The sequence below is a fragment of the Mycteria americana genome, chromosome 1 (genome assembly GCF_035582795.1).
Source record: "Mycteria americana isolate JAX WOST 10 ecotype Jacksonville Zoo and Gardens chromosome 1, USCA_MyAme_1.0, whole genome shotgun sequence".
Taxonomy (NCBI): domain Eukaryota; kingdom Metazoa; phylum Chordata; class Aves; order Ciconiiformes; family Ciconiidae; genus Mycteria; species Mycteria americana.
Genome location: NC_134365.1, coordinates 154,113,253 through 154,132,810, shown reverse-complemented (window position 1 = coordinate 154,132,810; position 19,558 = coordinate 154,113,253). Strand labels below are relative to the sequence as shown.

The following is a 19,558-nucleotide window of genomic DNA, read 5'->3' as shown; positions in this document are numbered from 1 at the left end:
TATTCCAATTTGGGGAAAAAGTCTTCCCTGGAGTTCTAATCTGGCCATATTCAGCACTTTGAACTGGCTTTTTCCAGTTAAAAAAGTGTTTCCCATATGTTTGATATATTGCTGCATATAATGATGGAATGTGGGGGGAAAAAAAGTATGTTTACATCCAAAACATAAACCCACATGCATATTTATATTGAGAGACAGAAAAATATTTTATGTATGTATGTATAACTTGACACTTTCAATTTTATGTAAATAAATGCCAAATGGATGGAGAAGATTGTATTATACATTAATGGGCTACACTTCTTCATTTCCATTTTTCAAATCTGGCTATGATTGCATACAAGTACCTCAAACAGCAAACATCTGGGTGGCTTGAAAGCAACTGAAGCATGTTTTTACTCTAAGATATATTCTTACTGTAAAGTTACAGATTCAAGCTTTACCAGTGAAATTTTTGGTCCTGAGCAGCCTCAGACCCGATTTATAATAAATACGATCATTTTGCAGTATCAGTGGGGACACAGCCTTAATAATATTAATATTTAAAGTCTAATAAGCTCTTTTGTAACTAGGATTCAGTTTAACAGACGTATGCATTAAGACTATATTCTTGGAACTTTTCCAAGCAACTGCACTGTCATAGCCAAAGCCTTTGTCCAACTCAAATGTTTGACAGTTTCTACAATTGCATGACTATTTTCCATCTCTTACCTCCAGATTTAGGACAATTTCTCTCTGATTCTCTTTTGTTTCTAGGTTTCAAAGTGCAATTTCCTGCAGAAATGAATATACTCATAATTCAGGTTGTCCACCCACCCACCCAGTTACCTGTCTCAGCTAGCCCAATTGCTGGAAGGAACGTATAAAGCAATTTCATAGCTTGATGCTGGAGTGATATAATCTTTGCTTAATCTACTTAGTGTTAAAAAATGTAAATGTTAGTGGCTATGTCAAATACTAGAGTGCTGCTCTCATGTAGGTTGTATGCTCGAATGTGGCACAAAGCAGTAATTGTACTCTTCTGGGAGACTAAAAGCCTTGCAGTGTCTGAGACCTGGAAAATGTAAAGAGTAGTTTACATCTGCTAGGACCAAAGTGTTGCAACCGTATCTCAAACATTTGCAATTTGAAGCTGTAAAATCCCTAGGGCATATTATGTGCTGTAACAATACCATTGAATACGTTGTATCATGCTAACAAAACAATTTGTGCCTCCTTTTCCTGTCTCCTTTTTCCCCTTAGAAAGAAATCCAGCACATGAATATGTAACATTAGCTCTTATTCAAAATTATTCATTTGAAGAATGAAATACATTAGTACGTATGTTTGTAACAGAGATTGCAGCCTTTCTTTTCCCCAACCATTGTAACAGATATAAAGTTTGGCTTCTTCCTTGAGTTTAACCCCTTAAATCTGCAGTTTGCTTTTCGAGAACAAAAAGCAGCTGACGCTTCCTATGGAAGGCAGCTCTGGGCTTTCTCAGTGGATCCGCAAGAGCCGGCAAGGAAGGTGCAGCCCCGGCATGCCGGCTGCCCACGCTGCTTGCTGTCGGTTTGCTCCCTGGCTCTGCTTTTGGCTGCTCCATCTAGATCTTTCCTAGACTAACCTGATCTAGCGGGGTCAAGCACTAAGCGGTGTGGACACAAGCCAGGCTACTGGTCCCCATCCCTCTTTCGTTTAGCGGTCGAGATGTAGCCCTCGGTTTCTCCGTGGGAGGATTTCTCAGCAAGCCAAGAAGTGACAGGGCTCAGAACTGGTTCCTCATCTTTGGCAGATTTTTATAAAGGTTGCAAGACTGGGTTCCCTCATGCCATTGATCTTCTCAAAGAGGGGAAAGAGATGTGCAGTAAGGGTGCGTGGTGTGCGCCCGTGTGTGAGTGCACGTGCACGTCTCCCCATCTCTTTGTTTAGACCTCCGGGCACCGCTCCCATGTAACCTTTGTTCTGCTTGTGAGCCCTTCTGCTCTTATTTTGGCAACACACACAAATATTTACTCATGTTCATAAACAATCACCGATTCTGTCTTTTCAGGTAAAATATCAAGAGAGCATGGCTCACCTGGGTGAACGTAAATGGACTCACATGTTCCCTTTTCTGGTGGTAGGTATTTATGTGCATACAGGTGTCTCCAGCATGCAAAGATAACTGCATTCTGCTTGGGTCTTTCCAGACATCTGTGAATCGTCATGGCACAGCTACAGACGACTTAGGGACTGAACCCCGATGCAGTGATGGGTTTCTGTTCAATAAAACACCTGGGCATGTGCTGCTTAGACTGAGGCTGCTAGGGAGGAGGGGGAAGGAGAAGAACCCAGGATGGAGCAGAGACAGAAGGCGCTGGAAGAGCCGATGAGCCTGGGTGTCACATGAAGCACACCCCTATCATGGTTGAGACCCGAGGCAGCGCATTATCTTAGGTTGTTACAATTGTCCCTTGCAGTCACATTTATGAAGGCTCGTTAGAGCTGGGAGGGGTGAGGGTGCAAACTCAGGCATTTGCTGTGCAGGAGAGCGTGAGAATTAATAGGTCAGGATGGCCTTAATTAACGGCCTTCAGTATTTTGAGGAGTAGCTGTGCCAACAAGCATGAACGTCAGTGCTCTGAGAAACTCTTAGAAGGACCAAGTTGCCGAAAAATGCATCCACCTCCATCCCTCGTAGTGGCACCACTTCTGGTTCTGAGCTTTAGGGGTGTTTCATGCTGCAACGCTGGCCCTGCCGCCTTCTGAGCCACAGCAGCTGGGCAAGGGGAGGGGGCGAGGCATGGGGGACGAAGGCGGTGGAAGTGACGATGCTCTGGGATGCTCTCTGGTGACAGGTCTCCCTGGTGTACTCCGCCAGCGCCGAATACTCCAACTGCGGCGAGAATGAATACTACAACCAGACCACCGGCATGTGCCACGACTGCCCGAAGTGCGAGCCGGGTGAAGAGCCTTACATGGTAATTTCAGCTTCTTCTGCTGGTAGGGGGACACATATCGAGCACCAAATGCAAAAAACAAACGCTTTGTTACATGGCGGTAATATACGGACAGGAGAGAAAATGGGGAAGGACAGAGATGCTTAAGCAGGAGCGCTCACGCCTGCAAGCGTGTCGTGGGAGCGAGGCACCGTGCGTGCACGCTGGTAAACCACATCCCAGGAGCAGCCTGTTAAAAGTGATATTGTAAAAGTTGTAAGGTAGGAGGTTAACACACAGTCTCTGTCAGTCCATTCTCATCTCAAGAGTTATGAGTTTAAAATCTGACGCTGCCGTTCCAGCATGGTGTGATAAATCGGTTAGTCTTGTGTGCTCGCTGGCCCCCCACACTGAGAACTTAATTTTGCTCTCCCGCTAAGATATTTTGGCACTAGAGGAACTTGGATGCTTCTGCAACATTTTAAATTACGGTTCCCAAGTAACCATTTGATTTACAGCAGATAATTGTTGCTTATTAAAAAATAAATTACTGAAATCCTGTTTGGTTTTAATGGGATAAACATCCTATTGCAAGAATTTCACACAGTTGGTAGTCCTGAACAAGTATGTTTGAATAATAACCAGTTGGTTTTAGTTTTATTTAATCTAAACGTAATGTTCAGCTGGGACATGTGAGTTCAAGGGTTACGAAATCTCATCCAAACGTTGCCTTTTGTAATGTTCCCTCTGGCCTCTCCAAGCATGAAAGCAAGATCGCTGATATCCCTGCTGCAGCCATGTTTCCCCTGTAATCTTCTTCTCTACTCTTCAATTTTCAGTTCACTTCCTATCTGAGCAGCAGCTGAAATTCACTTCCATGACTTGCTGGAGTATGATATAAATAGCTATGGGGGGCCACTTTCAAGGAGTACAATGGCCGGTTCCCCTTTTTGCTCTCCAGGACACAGCGTGCTGCATCCTTATGTCCCTCCATGGCCTTTTTAGGACAGACGCTAAGGGGCCAAACAACAAATGTTTTTCTCTTAGTCTGACATTGTGCCGCAAAGCCAACAGGCCAGGCTATGAACGTCCCCTTTTGGTAGAAGCCGGTGTGCAGCGCAAGCCTGCTTATCAGTGACTTGGTGTTGTTGCAGACATGTGGATATGGCACCAAAGATGAGGACTACGGCTGCATCCCCTGCCCTTCAGAGAAGTTTTCCAGAGGAGGTTACCAGATATGCAGGCGGCACAAAGACTGCGAGGGGTTTTTTCGAGCCACGGTCATGACACCTGGTGATCAGGAGAATGATGCAGAGTGCGGTCCTTGTCTCCCGGGGTAAGGATTTAACCACGGACCTTTGCTCTACCCAAGGCACTGCAAAATAACTTTTTAATGCCAAAATCTCTGGCAGCCTCTCTTCATATCCTAGCTGACTGCAGGTTCAATACTGGTGAATTATGCTTTTCAGTCTCTGCTAAAACAATACATTTAAATGTTTCAAAAGCATGGGTGAATTTAGTGTATCGGAAGATGCCGTTAATCTTACTGAAATCTCAACTAGAAAAGCTGAAACTTCTCCTCTCACTAGAAGTGGAAGGGGAAGAGCTCAGGTACCCAAGCGCAGTGCCATTTTAGATGCCCTAAGAAATCCAGCTTGGCCTCCAGCTGCGGCTTCAGAGGGCCACCTTGTAAGTCCTGCATCCTATGAACGAGCTCCGTGAAGATGCCTTGGATACCCTGTAGGGTCCATGCTGGCACTACGGTGTGTTTAGGAATATAAAATATCTCCTCTCCAGATGTGACCAGCTGGCAAATTTGTCGGTAGTTGACAGCATTAGCTAACATAGCTGTTAGGTGAGATTTACCAAGGCATTTTAGTCTCTCGGGGTCCTTTCTAGCCAACAGAAAGGGGTCTAAGGAGCTGCTAATGTGGTGTGTGTGCTGTTGTTCAGAGTCAAAACAAGTTCCAGGGCTGGCTGAAGGGGCTTAAAATTAGATGCTGTTTATTAAGTCCATCTTTTTAACGGTCTCTTATGCTCAGTATAACTCTGATAGTAATGGTGAGAAAGCAATTGCTACATTGAATATGTTAGCAATATGTTCTTGACCATATTACCTTTTAAAGTCTGAAACCCAAGCACACATTTGCTTTCTCAACATTCTTTTTTGTTCGGTAAGTAAATACTCTAAAACACAACCTCACCTCACATACCTTTTCAGCTTCTGCCAGTGTGCCTCGTTGGCTTAGAAGTGTAATTCCTACTGACATTTGGCTTTTGTGCAGTTTGCAGGCGCTGTATAACCCACACTACTTAATAGTGCAGGAAACCCTCTCAAAGAGGCCCTGCAAGCTTCCAGGTTTATTCTATCAGTGAGTCTGTGTGAAATTTTCACAGTTTACAAATAAAAAGAAGGACTTGCTTAGCTGCCAGCCGAGCAGACTGATGATGTGATTTGCAAAGAGCTCCCTTTTGACTTCCCCTCATACATCATAAAGAGCAAGAAAGTTAAATAGTGGCCACAGTTGCTGTTTTGCAATTTTTGTCAGGACTAATGAGGTCACCCAGGTGGGAGCAGGGTGCTAGCTGAAAATAATCAGCTTGCACAGCTGGTGCTTGGGGAGTAATCTCAAAACATTGTGTTTGCACAGGTGTAACCTGTAGCAGAAACCGGCTTGCCGGCGTCTGGCTGTGTGCTGCTCTGTGTGTGACTCTCAGGGCCTGGGATAGTTTGGCAAGGCCAGCAGCTAAGGAGAAACATCCTCTTACTCTGAGCTTGAGGAAATGAAATTCTCAAGATAAATTAAATATGGGCTAAAAGAAGCTGTGAAGCTGCCTTGACTCCTCGTGCGACTTAGAGACCCCAGAGGTTGCTCCTGTGTGATGGTGGGGGAAGCACAGAGCCCCTGCATCAGAGCAGGGAGCTGGCGAGCAGCACCGACTGACCGGCCACCGTTCCTCATTGCCCCCGACCAACCGGCCACCGTTCCTCATTGCCCTCGGTGGCACAGGGACGGCTAGGCGCCTGGGTGAGTGGCAGCTGGCAGAGTGCTCCCTTGCCCAAGCGGTAATCCTTAAAGAGCTCCTGAGTCAATGGGAGGGAAAAATTAAGGTTTCCATTTTCAGAGGACTGTGCTTCCGCAATGCGCTGCAGACCTTCCCAAGGTAACACCCGCGTGCGGCAATCTATATTTAGGGGCATCTCATCCCTTTGCTATTTTTCACCAGCTCAGTAAAGCAGCCTGAGGAAAAGATGAGCATGTGGCACATTCTGACCAAAAGTTTTTAGACAAAACACCACTGAACTGGCAGCTGTTTCCCAGTGGCTACAAGCGCCTTTCTCTATCATTTGCCTTAAAATAGGTGCTGGATAGTTATATATTTTTCCTTCTATTTTTTTCACTATTACTGATTATTATTTTTAGGGAAGAAGGAGACCTTTGGTACAAGAGCATGGGTCATCCACTGCTTCTCTGTGTCCAGGTTCCCTTCCATATAAAATAGGAATAACACTATTTGTCAAGCTGACAAAAAGGTTGCAAGACTGTGACCAGAGGGGGAATTCAAAGGCTTAGCTCCGAAGCTGTGATCCTCAAAACCAAAGTTCAGCTGCCAGTGAACTCTGGAGGTACCTAGACCTAATGTCCTGGGACACTGCAGGCTTCATCCTCTGCTCCTGCCCAGAAGCTCTTCCATCACGGTAAATAGGACAGGTCAAGAATGTGGAAATGAGCTGCAACTCAGACTATTTCCCTCAATGGGATGATCCATTAGGTGTTACTGGAGTGTAACTGAGATCACAACCAACTAGGAGCAGCCACAGCAAGAGTCTCTCTAGCCTGGTCGTCTGTCTTTAGTAGCGGCCATAAATGGAAACCCACAGAGGAGTAAGAACAGGCCAAACGTATATGATACATTTCCCTCATGCTGTCCCAGCACCTATTTTCAGCTCGGAGCAAGTCCCTGATCTCCTCACCAGATGGAATTGCAAAGGGATCATTTTATTTTAAAATGTAGTCAGAGATGCCTCTGCTACTGACACGTCCCCTTTTTATGTGTTTGTCCATGGTTACAGCAAATCCAGGTTCAATTCTCTTCTCTGAGGTGTTTTAAGAGAAGGAATGAGCTCTTTCCTCTGTTTTCTGAATGAAAAGGTTTAGCCAGTGAATTTCTAATGAAATAAAGTCCTTCCCTGCAGTTCTGGATAAGGCAGCAGATGCCTCCACCTATCTGCTCATCACCTCCCTGTTGTCTCTCTGCAGACTGTCCCTGCTGAGAACATCCCCCTCCAGTCCCAGGTGCCCTGGTCCCTGCAGGAGGGTAGACCTAAACCTGGGGCCAAGTCCCTGAGTGTGACATGACACCACCAAGGTTAGCCCAAGATAAACCACCGTGGCGTTAAGCAGCAAAACACTGAAGTCCGTTTTTCAGTCTAGCCTTTACTCTTGGATTTTGCCTGTAACGCTTCAAAATCTGAGCCTGGTGGATGCTAAGGAAAGAGAAATAATGAGTCTCATAGTGGAAGGGTAACACCATGAAAATTCATTATTTCATTACTGGGCCACTCCTTCTCCATAGTTAGTGATCGAAAGGAATCAGATATTTCCAACATTGCCTTTAATATTTGGTGCATTGCAAAGTAGCCAGAAACATAAATCTGTTGCCAGTACTTCATAGGGGTGAATCATTAATGTTTGCAGCTACAGAGCTTCCTACTCATGTAGGTGAACAATTGCTTGCCATGAGCATCCTCTTCAGTTTTCTTTATGTGTCCTCCACCGTTCTGCATTGTGGCAAAAACCAAGAAATATTCCACCAGCTTGATTTAATTAACTGTCGGAAGGGCTGTTTGTCTTTCCTAAACCACTGTGGCTATTAGACTGTGAATCCTAACTGTCCTGTATTTTTCTTTATAGATTTATATGTATCTTTGGCCTGCCATTCTTTTTTTGTGGTTTGGCAGTCGCTTCCTGCTTATTTATTAGCTGCTTCACAAGCTAACATTACGCAGGCCCCTGTAAGAGTGGAATGATGAAGTTTTGCTCCTGCGAGAAGGGTTGAGTGGCAGATGGGGCCCAAGAGACATTCAAAGGGAAGAGTGAGGGCAAATCTTTTAAAACCAGTAAGACAGAAAGGAGGAACCATGTTAAGTTTACCTGCTCTCTGAGGTACCTCCAGCCCCTGTTCCCCCCTTGTATCTCTCCGTACCCCATTTCCTGGACCCTTATTTGTAGGCTGGGTCGTTCATTAATGACCAACTGATTTTGATAGACAGCTTCAGCAGTAATTTCCTAACAATGCATACATTTTCCAGAAAAAACATACTGCACATGCATAGACAGGTACGTGAGAGCAGAAAACAGATTCCCCATTGCGTGAAGTGTTTATTATGTTGAGTACCTGTCTACATAGAACGGATTATGAATTTATTCATTTCTTCATTAAAATTTGTAGTGATTTCAAGTGATTTGTAAAGACATATCCATAACATCGTTTATGATTTTTATGTAATTTACTCATTAGGTTGCCTGTGGATCCAATTCTTGCATAACCAATTACCTTATTTCAACACTAAGTTTATTAGCTGCCCAGAAGTTCAAATCATGAAAACCTTTCCTTCACGCTGTAATTCCACTATCAAGACTAACTTATAAACTATACAGCAAAGAAGTAAAAAAAAAAAAAAAACAAACCTGTAACACCTAATCTGGCTTTCCCTGTGAGGGTGGTGTTTTCCTGTATTTTTTATTCTGATTTGGCTCAGGTTTGGTTTTAATGTTAAGGAGATTATTCTTACGGTGTTTGTGGAGCAAATTAGCCAACCATATCCAACTGGTGGTCTTGCCTGAAAGATTACTGCTTCAAAAAATAGCATTCCCTTATTTTGAAAAATCTTATTTCAGGGCATGCTGTAAACTGCAGCTTGAACTCAGCAGGGACAATAATGTTGTTTTAGGCAATGATACTACTTCTTGTCATGTAGGCTTGATGGTTGATTAATTCCCTTTTAGGAGGAAAGGAAAAAGAGAAACACTGTCTCTATTCAGGCAGTTTAAAAAAAAAGAATAATCTTTGCATCAAATTGCTTATAAAAGTTTTTTTAAAAATGATTTTATCTCAGTATAATTGGTTGCGGCTGAACCATGCTCAGTTGTAGCATATTCATTTACACTGTTTTGCCTCATCTTGCCCTTCATTTCAGTTACTACATGCTGGAAAACAGACCTCGAAACATATATGGGATGGTTTGCTACTCGTGCTTGTTGGCGCCTCCTAACACCAAGGAATGTAAGTGTTCAGCAATTTCTGTGCATTTCATCTGGTTTTGACTTGGAATTGTCTGGAAGCTCAATATGAAGTCTTTCAGTGATGATTATTATGTTCAAACAATAAGTCCATCTCCAGTAAACCAATTTCTGCTTCCAACTAGCCTTGCCAACAAAAGGAGCAAATGCTGAACATTTGGGGAGCGACCAGAACCTTTGATTTGAGGACCTGCTATTGTTCAGTTGTGCTCCAGATTTCATCTGTTAAGACGTCCCATACAGGACTTATTATGGTTACTTGACCAGTAGGTACAGGAAGTCACAAATCTGTGTATTTTTTTAAATTCAGTTTCAGTTTAGCTATGAAGAAAACATGGGGCATTTTGCAGATCCTAGTAAAAGTGCATCACATCTTTTCGTATCCTTTGGTTTCAAAGTGATACAAGGGTTGACGCTGGTGTGTGGTAGTCAGCACTGATAAGAGAGCTAATTGGGTAGATTTCATTGACAAAAGAAGCTGTGGTTTGCTAATTGAAAAAAAAAGCATGCATGTGCGCGTGACATCCTAGCAGTACCTGTTTGTTTGTATGCCACGTGTGTGCAATGGCTTACCCATCCTCGCGCCATGGAGAGGAGGGACGGCCATGTGCCAGCATTGTAATGCAGAGGTAACCCCCCAGAAGACTGCTTTCTCCTTTAGGGGTAAAGAAAGTGAGAAAAAGAAAAGGAAAAATGAGGTTCTCTCTGAATGAACAAATTACTTCAACACCCCCTCAGAGAATCTGGAGCAGATCAGGAGAAAAAGCTTTTTTTAAAAAAAATAAAATAAAAAAACAACAGACAAAAATGGGCAGTCCCCCAGAGAAACCTGATGCATCTAAACCCAAAATCCTGTCCATGTTCTGCTCTTTTAAAAGTCTTTATCATGAAAAAGAATTGCAATGTTTTGCCTGCTTGATTTGAAAGCAGAGGTCGACACAAAAGTCGCCGACCATTTATTTGTGTACATAAATAGCAATTACTGCGTTCAGACGCTGCTGAACTGTGTATCACTGGTGCTCTGCAAGCCACTTCAAAGGAGGCTAGGTCACCAACAGCTACCTCCTTTCCCAAAGTGCAAGAGCTCAGATGAGCCAGGGGATAATTACCGCCTCAGAGAGCTCCTGGGGAGCCGTAACAACCCAGGTGCAGGCATCTTCCCGAACTGTCTGCACGCAAAGTGGCTGGTCCGTTGTAAAGCCGCTCACCCCCCTTGGCTGCAGAAACCCAGCCGGTCCTGAGACATGCACTTCTGCCTGAGACAGGAGTGGGTGAGGGCAGGGTGAGCGTGATTTTGGTGAGATAAGGTCTGCATTAGGCGGTGAAGTAAGGGTGCTAGGGGGGACCTGAATGTAAGGTGTGGGAAGAAAGGTAAAATGAAGGTGTGGAGAGGTAAATGAAAACATGAGGTTAGGAATCTTGGTGGGAGATGAGGGGATATAGTAAGAGGAAAGGATGCGGACACACCTTCCCCTACATGCATGTGCGGGCTGGCTGCCCCGCTGATGGGAATACAACTGTGCCCGCTGCTAGCCAATAGCCAGGAATGAATCACTTCCTCATCTCTGATGGTCTGTCTCAAACATGTGCTGAAGTGGGGTTTTAGTAGTATCAAACATGTTGTAGCTTACTGATTTGGCAAGGAACTACCAGAAGATCTTCGGCTATTACTCAATTCAAAAAACAAATCTTTGTCTTTTATAGGAAATCTGGCAGATACTATATATAATGTGCTTAGTTCCGTGAGGAAAGTATGAATTGCACAACTGATTAACCACATGCAATTTTTACCTTGACAAACACAAGAATATATATATATTATCTTTGGGAGGAATTTAGGCAGGTGCATAAACCAACAAATTGACTGGGTACTAAGGTAGGAGAAAACATTAGTTCTAGAAAGAGTGAACATTGCCATTTTAATCAAGTCTACGAAACCAACCATTTGATTACAAGTGTTCAAAAAGTGGGAAAGCTTCTTAAAATCCAAATCCCTCAAATCACTAAGCTCAGGTAATTGAGTTTATTTGATTGGTTTATGATGTCTAAACCTCTGCACACTATTTGGAATGGCCGATCCCTAATTCATAGGCAATAATTTGTACTCCAGATGGAAAATCAGCCTTGCTACAGGAACGTCTTGAAAGGCTGACTGTTGTTGTGGTAGGCAGCATAAAATTTGGTATTAGCAAATGATCAAAAATAAAACCTCTTTATCACATGTTTCACTGTCAACAGATTATACCCATCAGAGCAAAGAAAAGGTGTCATGTCGGTGTTGCACAACTGCATAATTTTTTGAGGTCTGCAAATTCCAAACTCTGAGCACATACCCTTGATGTGAGCATGCAGTTTCTGTCATATGAAGGATAATATCAGGTCTTTGGTAGGAATGGTTCCTCTATGCAGAACAACTTCTGTGTAACGGTGCTCCTTGCTCACCCCTCTGGCTGTTCTGGTGGAGGACCCAGAAGGCCTTAGAGAACTCCAAATGGTCCCAGGCATCTTCCGTTCCTTTCTTGAGACTTCAAAAGACCATTGAACAGCATTCAGGAGCCTAAAATTTGCCAGGGTACCTCTCCCCTAGAGCTGCCTTTTCTTCAAACAGTCCTGCATATGGCAGACCACTGGAGAAAGGTGACCCAACGGGTTGCAAGGAAACAAAGGTGGCAAAGTACTTAAAAATACGAAACCGGGGGTGACAAGCTCTGGCTTTACACTTCTAGACAGAAAAATGAGGGCAGATAAATCCCATTTCAGGCCTTTATTAGGTTTGAGACAGGGTTGAAGGACAATGGTGCTCTCCTTAGCTGGAAAACTACCTTGCTGGGGAAGTGCCTGGCCTGCGTGTAACAGAGGGCCAGAAGGAGAGCAAAGTAGGGTATGTGTGCTGCTGCATGGAAACCTGCTCAGAGAATTTGCCTGACGGTACATTATAGCTGGCAGAAAAGTATTTGGGTTTGATCAAAGGGTAAACAAGCAGCTTTCAACTCCAAGACCCTGCTGTGCAACTTTCATCTCCTACACAGTCAATAAACCTTGAAATGGCTGAGGAAACAAGATGAACACCCTGTGTCCCAGCATCTGGAAATATTAGTGTAAAAAAGGACTGGAAGTGAGAAAGAAATTCCCTGATGGGCCTGCGTCACCTTTATTTTTTTTTTCCTCTCAAGGGACTTGAGACATAAATAGAATAAAATAGCATGGAAAAGAGGGGGGGGAAAGGGAGACATTTCACAGAGGTCAGAGATGTAATTGAAGCAAACATATCACCAGGTTACAGTGTTGAAACTCTCTCTTTGGACTGAAGGGTGGGAGCGATAGTGTTCTGCAGTCTGGGAGGAATACCAGGCTTCAGCGGCAGCTTGTGGGCAATGGGCACGTACAGGGAAGGGGCTGTGCATATGTGAGCATAAGGATGCATGTTGTGCAGCAGGAAAGCTTCTTCCTACTGGAAAGAGGGTAAACATCACCATAAAGACTGCAATTTTCATATCTTGTGCACTGTGAAACACCTGTGTAAGACTTCTGGGCTCTCAGCATGCGGCTCCCTCAAGTCTACTACGTAGGAGCCTCAGGACTGGTCTGCTAAGCACAGAGGAGCACAATGCCAAATATCAAAGATGTGAGGTCTTCAGCTGTGCATGAAGCAGATCGTGAGCCATCAGTGACCTTTGCTGACAGTAAATTGGGATATGATACCTCTGTGCAAAAAGGAGGGGAGGCACATTTCCCATGCAAATCAAAGAATGAAGGTAATGAGCATGAAACCACTTTAAGATGTGGCTTCCCACAGTTAATGGTGCTGGATTTTCTGTTGACACCTCTAGAATTGGAGTTACTTGAGGCCTCTGACTACGTAGAGTGGTTTTGTTGTGCTTTTTTTCTTTTATCCGATGTAAAAGTATATGCAAAAGACAGGAGATTTAAACCTACATGGAGTGTCTCTGGCAGAGAGGTACAGTTACGGCTGGAAGAGATTTTGTTCTTTAGCAGCTGCAATTCTCTATCAGTTTATGTATATTAACTCTGCTCTTCTGTTCAAACTTTGATATTTGCCATTCCAGTTCAAAAACAATGCAGGAAAACAAAATCAAACCCTGCTACCAAAACTTGAAAAACATTTACTTTGACGTTGTATTTACACAATTACATCAAATATACAAATCCTTTTCCACTCACAGATTATTGATTTAGAGAACTTCAGCAACTGATTGATGGTTTTCTTTTTAATCTACTGTATATATTCATAAGTGTGCAGGGGCACAAAATACTGTTATTTCCTCTCACCTTTTTTCCTGGTTGAATATATGAAAACAGATGTGGTAATCAACCTGTATAAGTTTTTAAGTCTAATACCTACCAATGATGGCTTAGGAAAATTAAAAAAAAAAAAAGAAGAAAAGAAAAACAACAAAGGGAAACATATGTAGTCAAGTTATTTTTTAATTACCAGAGAGCGAATGGCATCTAGAAACAGAAAAGATCATTTTTATTATTGTATCGTTAGAACTTCAAAAACAGCTAAACAGATGAGATGGAACAATTGACTAACAGGCTGACGGCTTCGTGTGACGAGCTCTAATCAGGGGGTCATGTCCATACCCGTGTACTGAAGACTGCGAACTCAGCCTCCTTAATTGAAATGCTTAACACAAACAAGCCTAATGCCAAAACCACTTGTATTAGTGAAAAATAATTCTTTCAGAGATTTTTATTTTAACTCTCCATTCTTTGTACTATCGCTAATTTTCTTTCCTTGCCAGTTTTGTCCTTTTGTAATACGATCAACATCAGGACTGTTTCTTCCTTCTGTTTCAAATTACGCTTACAAATGAATAGGCTTGTTAGCTGGAGCTAACAAACTTTTCCTTTTTTTTTAAGTTGTTTGATCTCTGAACACCCCATTCCTCTTCACATGTGGAATGGGAGAAATGTTGAAGGCAGTGCTTTATTGTTCACTGGTGGTATGGCCTAATTCTCATCCCCTTAGGGTTTGTCTATATTAGGAAAGGAACCTAATCTTAGGACAGAATTGGCCTGCCTCAGCCATAAACCTTCAAGGGGAGGGATCTGAGAAGCCAATATGGGCTTTGCTGTCTCCAGCTGCTGGGAAAGCTGGGCCCAGGTATCGCTCAGGAGGGCACCTGGTCCCAGTGCAGCTCTCCTGAAAGAAAACGCCAGTGACTTTGATGTTTTCACCTGTGCCAGAGCTGCAGCTCCCACAGTGAGCACCACGCGCCTGTGGGAAAGCGTGCGGGTTTCCGCAGCGTCCCTGTGCTCGGGCTCAGGAGCGGCACAGCCTGCGGAGCTGCAGCTTTCCACCACCTGTACAGCCTGGCCACCGAGGCGCAGGGGAAGGGCGAGACCGGCTCCTTGCGGGTCCCTTCTCTTCCTTTCGACGCTTCTGGAGCCGCCGTAGTAGGGTTTAAACGGCAATTATCCCCTTCACGTTGCACAGAGAAGGAGGTGGTAACACTGAATTCCTGGAGGTAGACTTAATTCATGAAGCGTGTGCCTGTGTCCTTCCAGTACTGTGCAACGATTACAGCTCCTGGCGCATCCTAAACAAAACTACAACAGATGCGAATAAATTGTCAGACTGAGGCCACGCGGCCTATAATCATCACCGCTTCCCTGCCTTGGCAAAATAAAAGGAGAGGGAAATAGAACAGTTAAAGGCATTACAGAGAGCACAACAGCATAAAATATTTCCTTTTATGCGTCTGAAGAGCAGTGGTTACTTACAGTGAGAATAACCAGGTTGAAAATAAAAGTCTAGGGGAACGTTGCTATCACCATTTTTAGAAGGTTCAATCTCAGGAATGAATTTACTTCCTGCTCTTCCTGGTTTCATAACTGCCTACCCTAACTGAAGTGTCTACCTGTGGCTCCAGGAAACGCTAGAGTAACTTGCCTTATAGCGTTCTGTATGTCCCCGGAAAATGAAAGACAGTAAAATAAAGAGCAGTCAGGCAATCCTCCGTTGTCTAGGATATGCTCTGTTATTAGTGATTTGCAATATTTTCAGAGTTGGTTAACGTTTGATTGCTGAAGTCATATGTAGACGCCTTAGAGAGGGGCTTGGCTTTGACTGCTGCTTCGGCTTCCATGACTTTCCAAGTGCTCAGGCTTTCCATATGAAGTCTTGTTTCCTTAAATTTGAAACCAAATCTTTCATATAAGTACCTGAATACAGATTCACATTAATTTGAAAATTCTGACCTCTGCTTTCTAAATATCTAGGCCTTTATTTATGACTAGGTTTAGTTATAATCCAGTTTTCAATTACTTTGCAGCCATAAACTGTCTACTTTTATTGACTTTCAACTCAATATAATTTATTTTTCATCTCATATTCCAGGCTGCTAGTTATTTATTTGCCTGTGTGCTTTATCTTACTTCACTCCTGTAAAACAGTCTCGATGATGGCACTTGCAGCTTGGCTGGCAGTAATGAGTATGCATTGCCATTCATAAATGGACCATGGCTGTGAGAAGGGGGATGCATCAGGAGAAAGCAGGCTGCACTCAATGGCAAGAAATAGATACATATATACACAAAGACATTTTTGAAACGCTTATTTCAGAATCACTCTGATAGTCTGTTGTATACACACTTCGCATATTTTTATAATATGTCATTAAGTATTAAATAAACGTCAAAAAAAGCTGTTGCTAGCTATGAGCAGCAGTCCTTTGCACGGACCAGTAAGCTGACACCCACAGCAACATATGTCAGGAGCACATATGGTCTCCTACTGCACCAGATTTTACTCACTCACAAACACTTGCAAGGGGGCATGTTGGTAAAACCTCCCCTCCCTGCGCCCTCCTCCTCTCACAAATCTGGTAGTTTTGTTCGTCACTTCTTATTGTAAATCTGTCTTGAGACACAAGAACAACTGTAATAGTCCTGTTACATAAAGCAGGAAGGTTCGTTGAAACAAAAAAAAAAATATTTTATTGCCCAGCATTTGTTCACTATGAGGACAAAAGGCTGACTGCACGGCAATTTAAGTTAAAGCTATCTTTTGAGCTAAAAAACCCCAAACATTCAAATGTGAATACAAATTCAATTGTTCTTTTAAACAATAAGTATGTTTTTAAAATGAAACTATTTAGACTCCAAGAAAGTTATAACTAAATTACAATTTTTGAATAAAAACATTTATAAAGCAAAAGCTGACCAAACTTCAGTGATAAACTTCTTTCCTAATGTCTTTATCACATTCCTACAATATTACTTACAGGTGTCTAGGAATACAAACCACTCTTTTGCACAGCTATATTACAGCCATCAGTCTTTTTTGTGCTTAAAATAGAGTTGTTTCCATATGTTGTGCTGTAGCACCTTAGGATGTCTCTGCCTTAACTGTATCTATGTCTTTACCGATTATGTAAGTGTCATCTATATTGGAACCAGAATTAATAATGTGATCGGGATGCAAAAACTGGATGTGCACAGGAACAACTGACATTGCAGTCATGGTATACTGCGGGACTGGGAAAAAGCAGCAGCTATGAGTTCTGTTTCTTTTTCCTCACACAAAACTGATATGAACTCAACTTCTGCAGAAGCTGGCATTTTTGCTTCCTCTTGTAGTGCAGGTGCACGAATTGGCACTTTCTTTTAAGCCACATTTAAAGAAAAATCTTGGCTCATAATGAATATGCCAAATTATTAAATTTGATAATAGGCTTAAAATATGCATAACGCCTAACTCCCACCTAGGCATATGTAAAAGGCCATCACGTTCTAGCACCAGCCTTGATTTTGCCACGACAGGCACTACAGCATAAGCAAAGTGGCCCCATTCCCATGCAACTCAAAGAAAAATTCTGCACGTAGGCTCCAGAGCTGGTGCTCACTCTGAAGGTGCTCACTCTGGTGCACGGCAGAGGCTTTTGTGTGTGTGTGTGTGTGTGTGCGTGCATGGCGTGGGCAACACGCCGTATCCTGCTGTGGGGTAGAGCTGGGTGAAGCATGACGATGATGCTGCATGAAGAATGGATGACTCTCCTCCTTACCCTTCCTGCGCTACGTGCTGCTGCGTGACTTCCCACCTTGGAAGGCTCTACTTCCTTTCACAGACAGGTGAAAAACATGAGGTTAACAATACCAAACGGTTAGGCAGAAATACTTCAATGACGACATATTTCAGATGAAGGAAAAGAGAGGGAGGAGAGTTTGAGAAAACTTGCTTATGGAGGAGATGAGCTGAAGCTTGTTAGATAAACTCCACGCGGACGAAGCAGCACGGCTTGCCTGTGTTAACTGAAAGGCTGCGTAAGAAAAGCTATTGTTGACTTGTTGCAGCTTGCAAGAACTGCACAGAATTGCAATTGTCTGTAATTGGATTTGCCAGGGGGACTGCAAGAATAGGCATAAGCTGGGTAGCTGTGGACATGAAGGAAAGTACTGGGCTACAGCATTGGCCATTTACTAAATTTCCTCCATTATCCAGCCATGATGAGTAAATATATAGGTCGAGACCAAGGGTGATTCACTTCAGTTTTGTGAAGAACCGCTGAAAATTTAGCAAATTACCTGTCTTTAATGTCCATTACATGAAGGTGACATCTTCATCTACTGATATCTAGATGATCTACTGCTATATTGCAGTTTCTGGAGCTCCTAACTAATTCGTCTTAGAAGGAAGTCTGGCACAGAGAAGGGACCAGAGGCAAGATTTACATAATCTGCCTGTCATTTACATAATATGAAAAGCATCCAAATTAACAAATTAGTATATTTAAAACTTCATGAAAACACTTCCTCAGTTTGAAAAAAAAAAGGCAATTACAACAAATGAATCCATTTCCTTCCAACAAATGAGGTTTGAAAGAAGTTTTACCATTGTTAAAGAAATTTTCGTTTGAAGACATCTGCAACTCATACTTTGTGGCCACTTTAAGCGTGTACATTACTCATTCACTACATGCAGCCACGTTTTATGTTAGGTAATACTTTTTTTTCTTTTTAGAAAACATTTCTCTTAATTTGAAGAACATGCCTATTGCTTTGTTCTTAACCATGGAACATTTCTCAGACCATTCCAGACCGCTTAATTTCCTGTCAAGTTTACCTGGTGGGTTTAATTTCTCGTAATATTTACTAGGTCAAAAGAATGGCACGGTTAGTTCTCAGCTACTCTAGTTGCCAAACTAGCTTGTGGAGCCGTGTGCTGTGGGCACCTTACCAGGTGACTGGGACAGTCTCCTGCCTTTAGGTCTGCTGCATTTAATTATCACTGGACTTCTTCCATGTGATTTAATTAGCCAGTGATAATTCCAGTGATATCCAGTGATAATTCCAGGGATTTAATTATCACTGGACAGCTAATACAAAGCAGGAGGGATTTCATACCCCCTCCGAGCCAGAAGATGTTTTTCTGTGTCTGTTGATAGTAGTTGTTTGCACAACCTGCTTACCAATGATGCTAAAGATTACTTGAGAATGAAGAGAATGTTTTCTCCCAACAGTAATATTTTTATTCTGTTTTGGAATGCTATGCCAACACCATCCTGTATGAAAGCATTCCGATCAACAGCCTTACTCCCAATAATATTCAGTATTGTCTGGTATTGTCAAAATATGTTAACTTATGACTTGGTTTACTGCTTTGAAAACTTGGTGTATGACTCCATCTGAAAGATATATATTAACTTTTAAACTTAACTGTAGAATTTAGACATGGAAACCTCTATTGGACAATCTCTCGCCTCTGCCAGCGTGAAGCGTTCCTTTAAGTTCTTCATTTCACTGGTTTTGTGGATTTCCCCCCTCCTCAGAATATAGATTTGGACTGACAGGGGGAATCATAAGAAACGTACTGCCCTGCTAGATTGCAGGAAATTCTAATACTCCCTTTTATGATAGTACAGCTCCATGGAACAGAAAGGCATTCAACACCATTATTTGTCACCTATCCTAGGTTTTCCTGTTGCAAAAACCTACGGGTTTGCGTACCGTCAGAGTTTCACAGTGATCCTGCTAGTGAAGGGTGCTTGTGAGAAGCACTAATCTGATGAATCTCCCAGCTGGGACTTGGGGTCCGCAGTTGCAAAGAGTGGAGCGGGGGTTGTAAACAGTTTGAGTCATCAGCTGGATCCTGGAAAACTTTCTGCTACCCCGGACAGATCTATACTATGGCAATCTATACGTAACAGTTGGCCCTGTGAGTGTGTCTGAAGACGCTTGGGTTTCTTCCAAGTTCATAACCCTTCAGGAGCTTTGACTTCTTCCCCTTCCTCTAGATGCTATGCAAAAAGGTATTCTGTAACACAATTTTCAACATGATAGAAATGCAGTCAAGCTAAGTAAAGGCTCTGCTTACTTGGGCCAAGCTGT

The 19,558-nt window shown here is 42.9% G+C and overlaps 1 protein-coding gene across 2 annotated transcripts in view; it reads left to right on the top strand.

Annotated features, from left to right (window-relative positions):
- Positions 1-19,558, top strand: part of EDAR (ectodysplasin A receptor) — a 74,171-nt gene that overhangs the window by 44,563 nt on the left and 10,050 nt on the right. For both annotated transcript variants that reach the window (XM_075491937.1, XM_075491936.1), the window contains exons 2-5: positions 2,033-2,101; positions 2,820-2,942; positions 4,055-4,236; positions 9,103-9,188. In XM_075491937.1, the coding sequence (XP_075348052.1) occupies positions 2,051-2,101; positions 2,820-2,942; positions 4,055-4,236; positions 9,103-9,188 (442 nt within the window). In that variant the 5' untranslated portion in view covers positions 2,033-2,050. The remainder of the gene's footprint in view (positions 1-2,032; positions 2,102-2,819; positions 2,943-4,054; positions 4,237-9,102; positions 9,189-19,558) is intronic.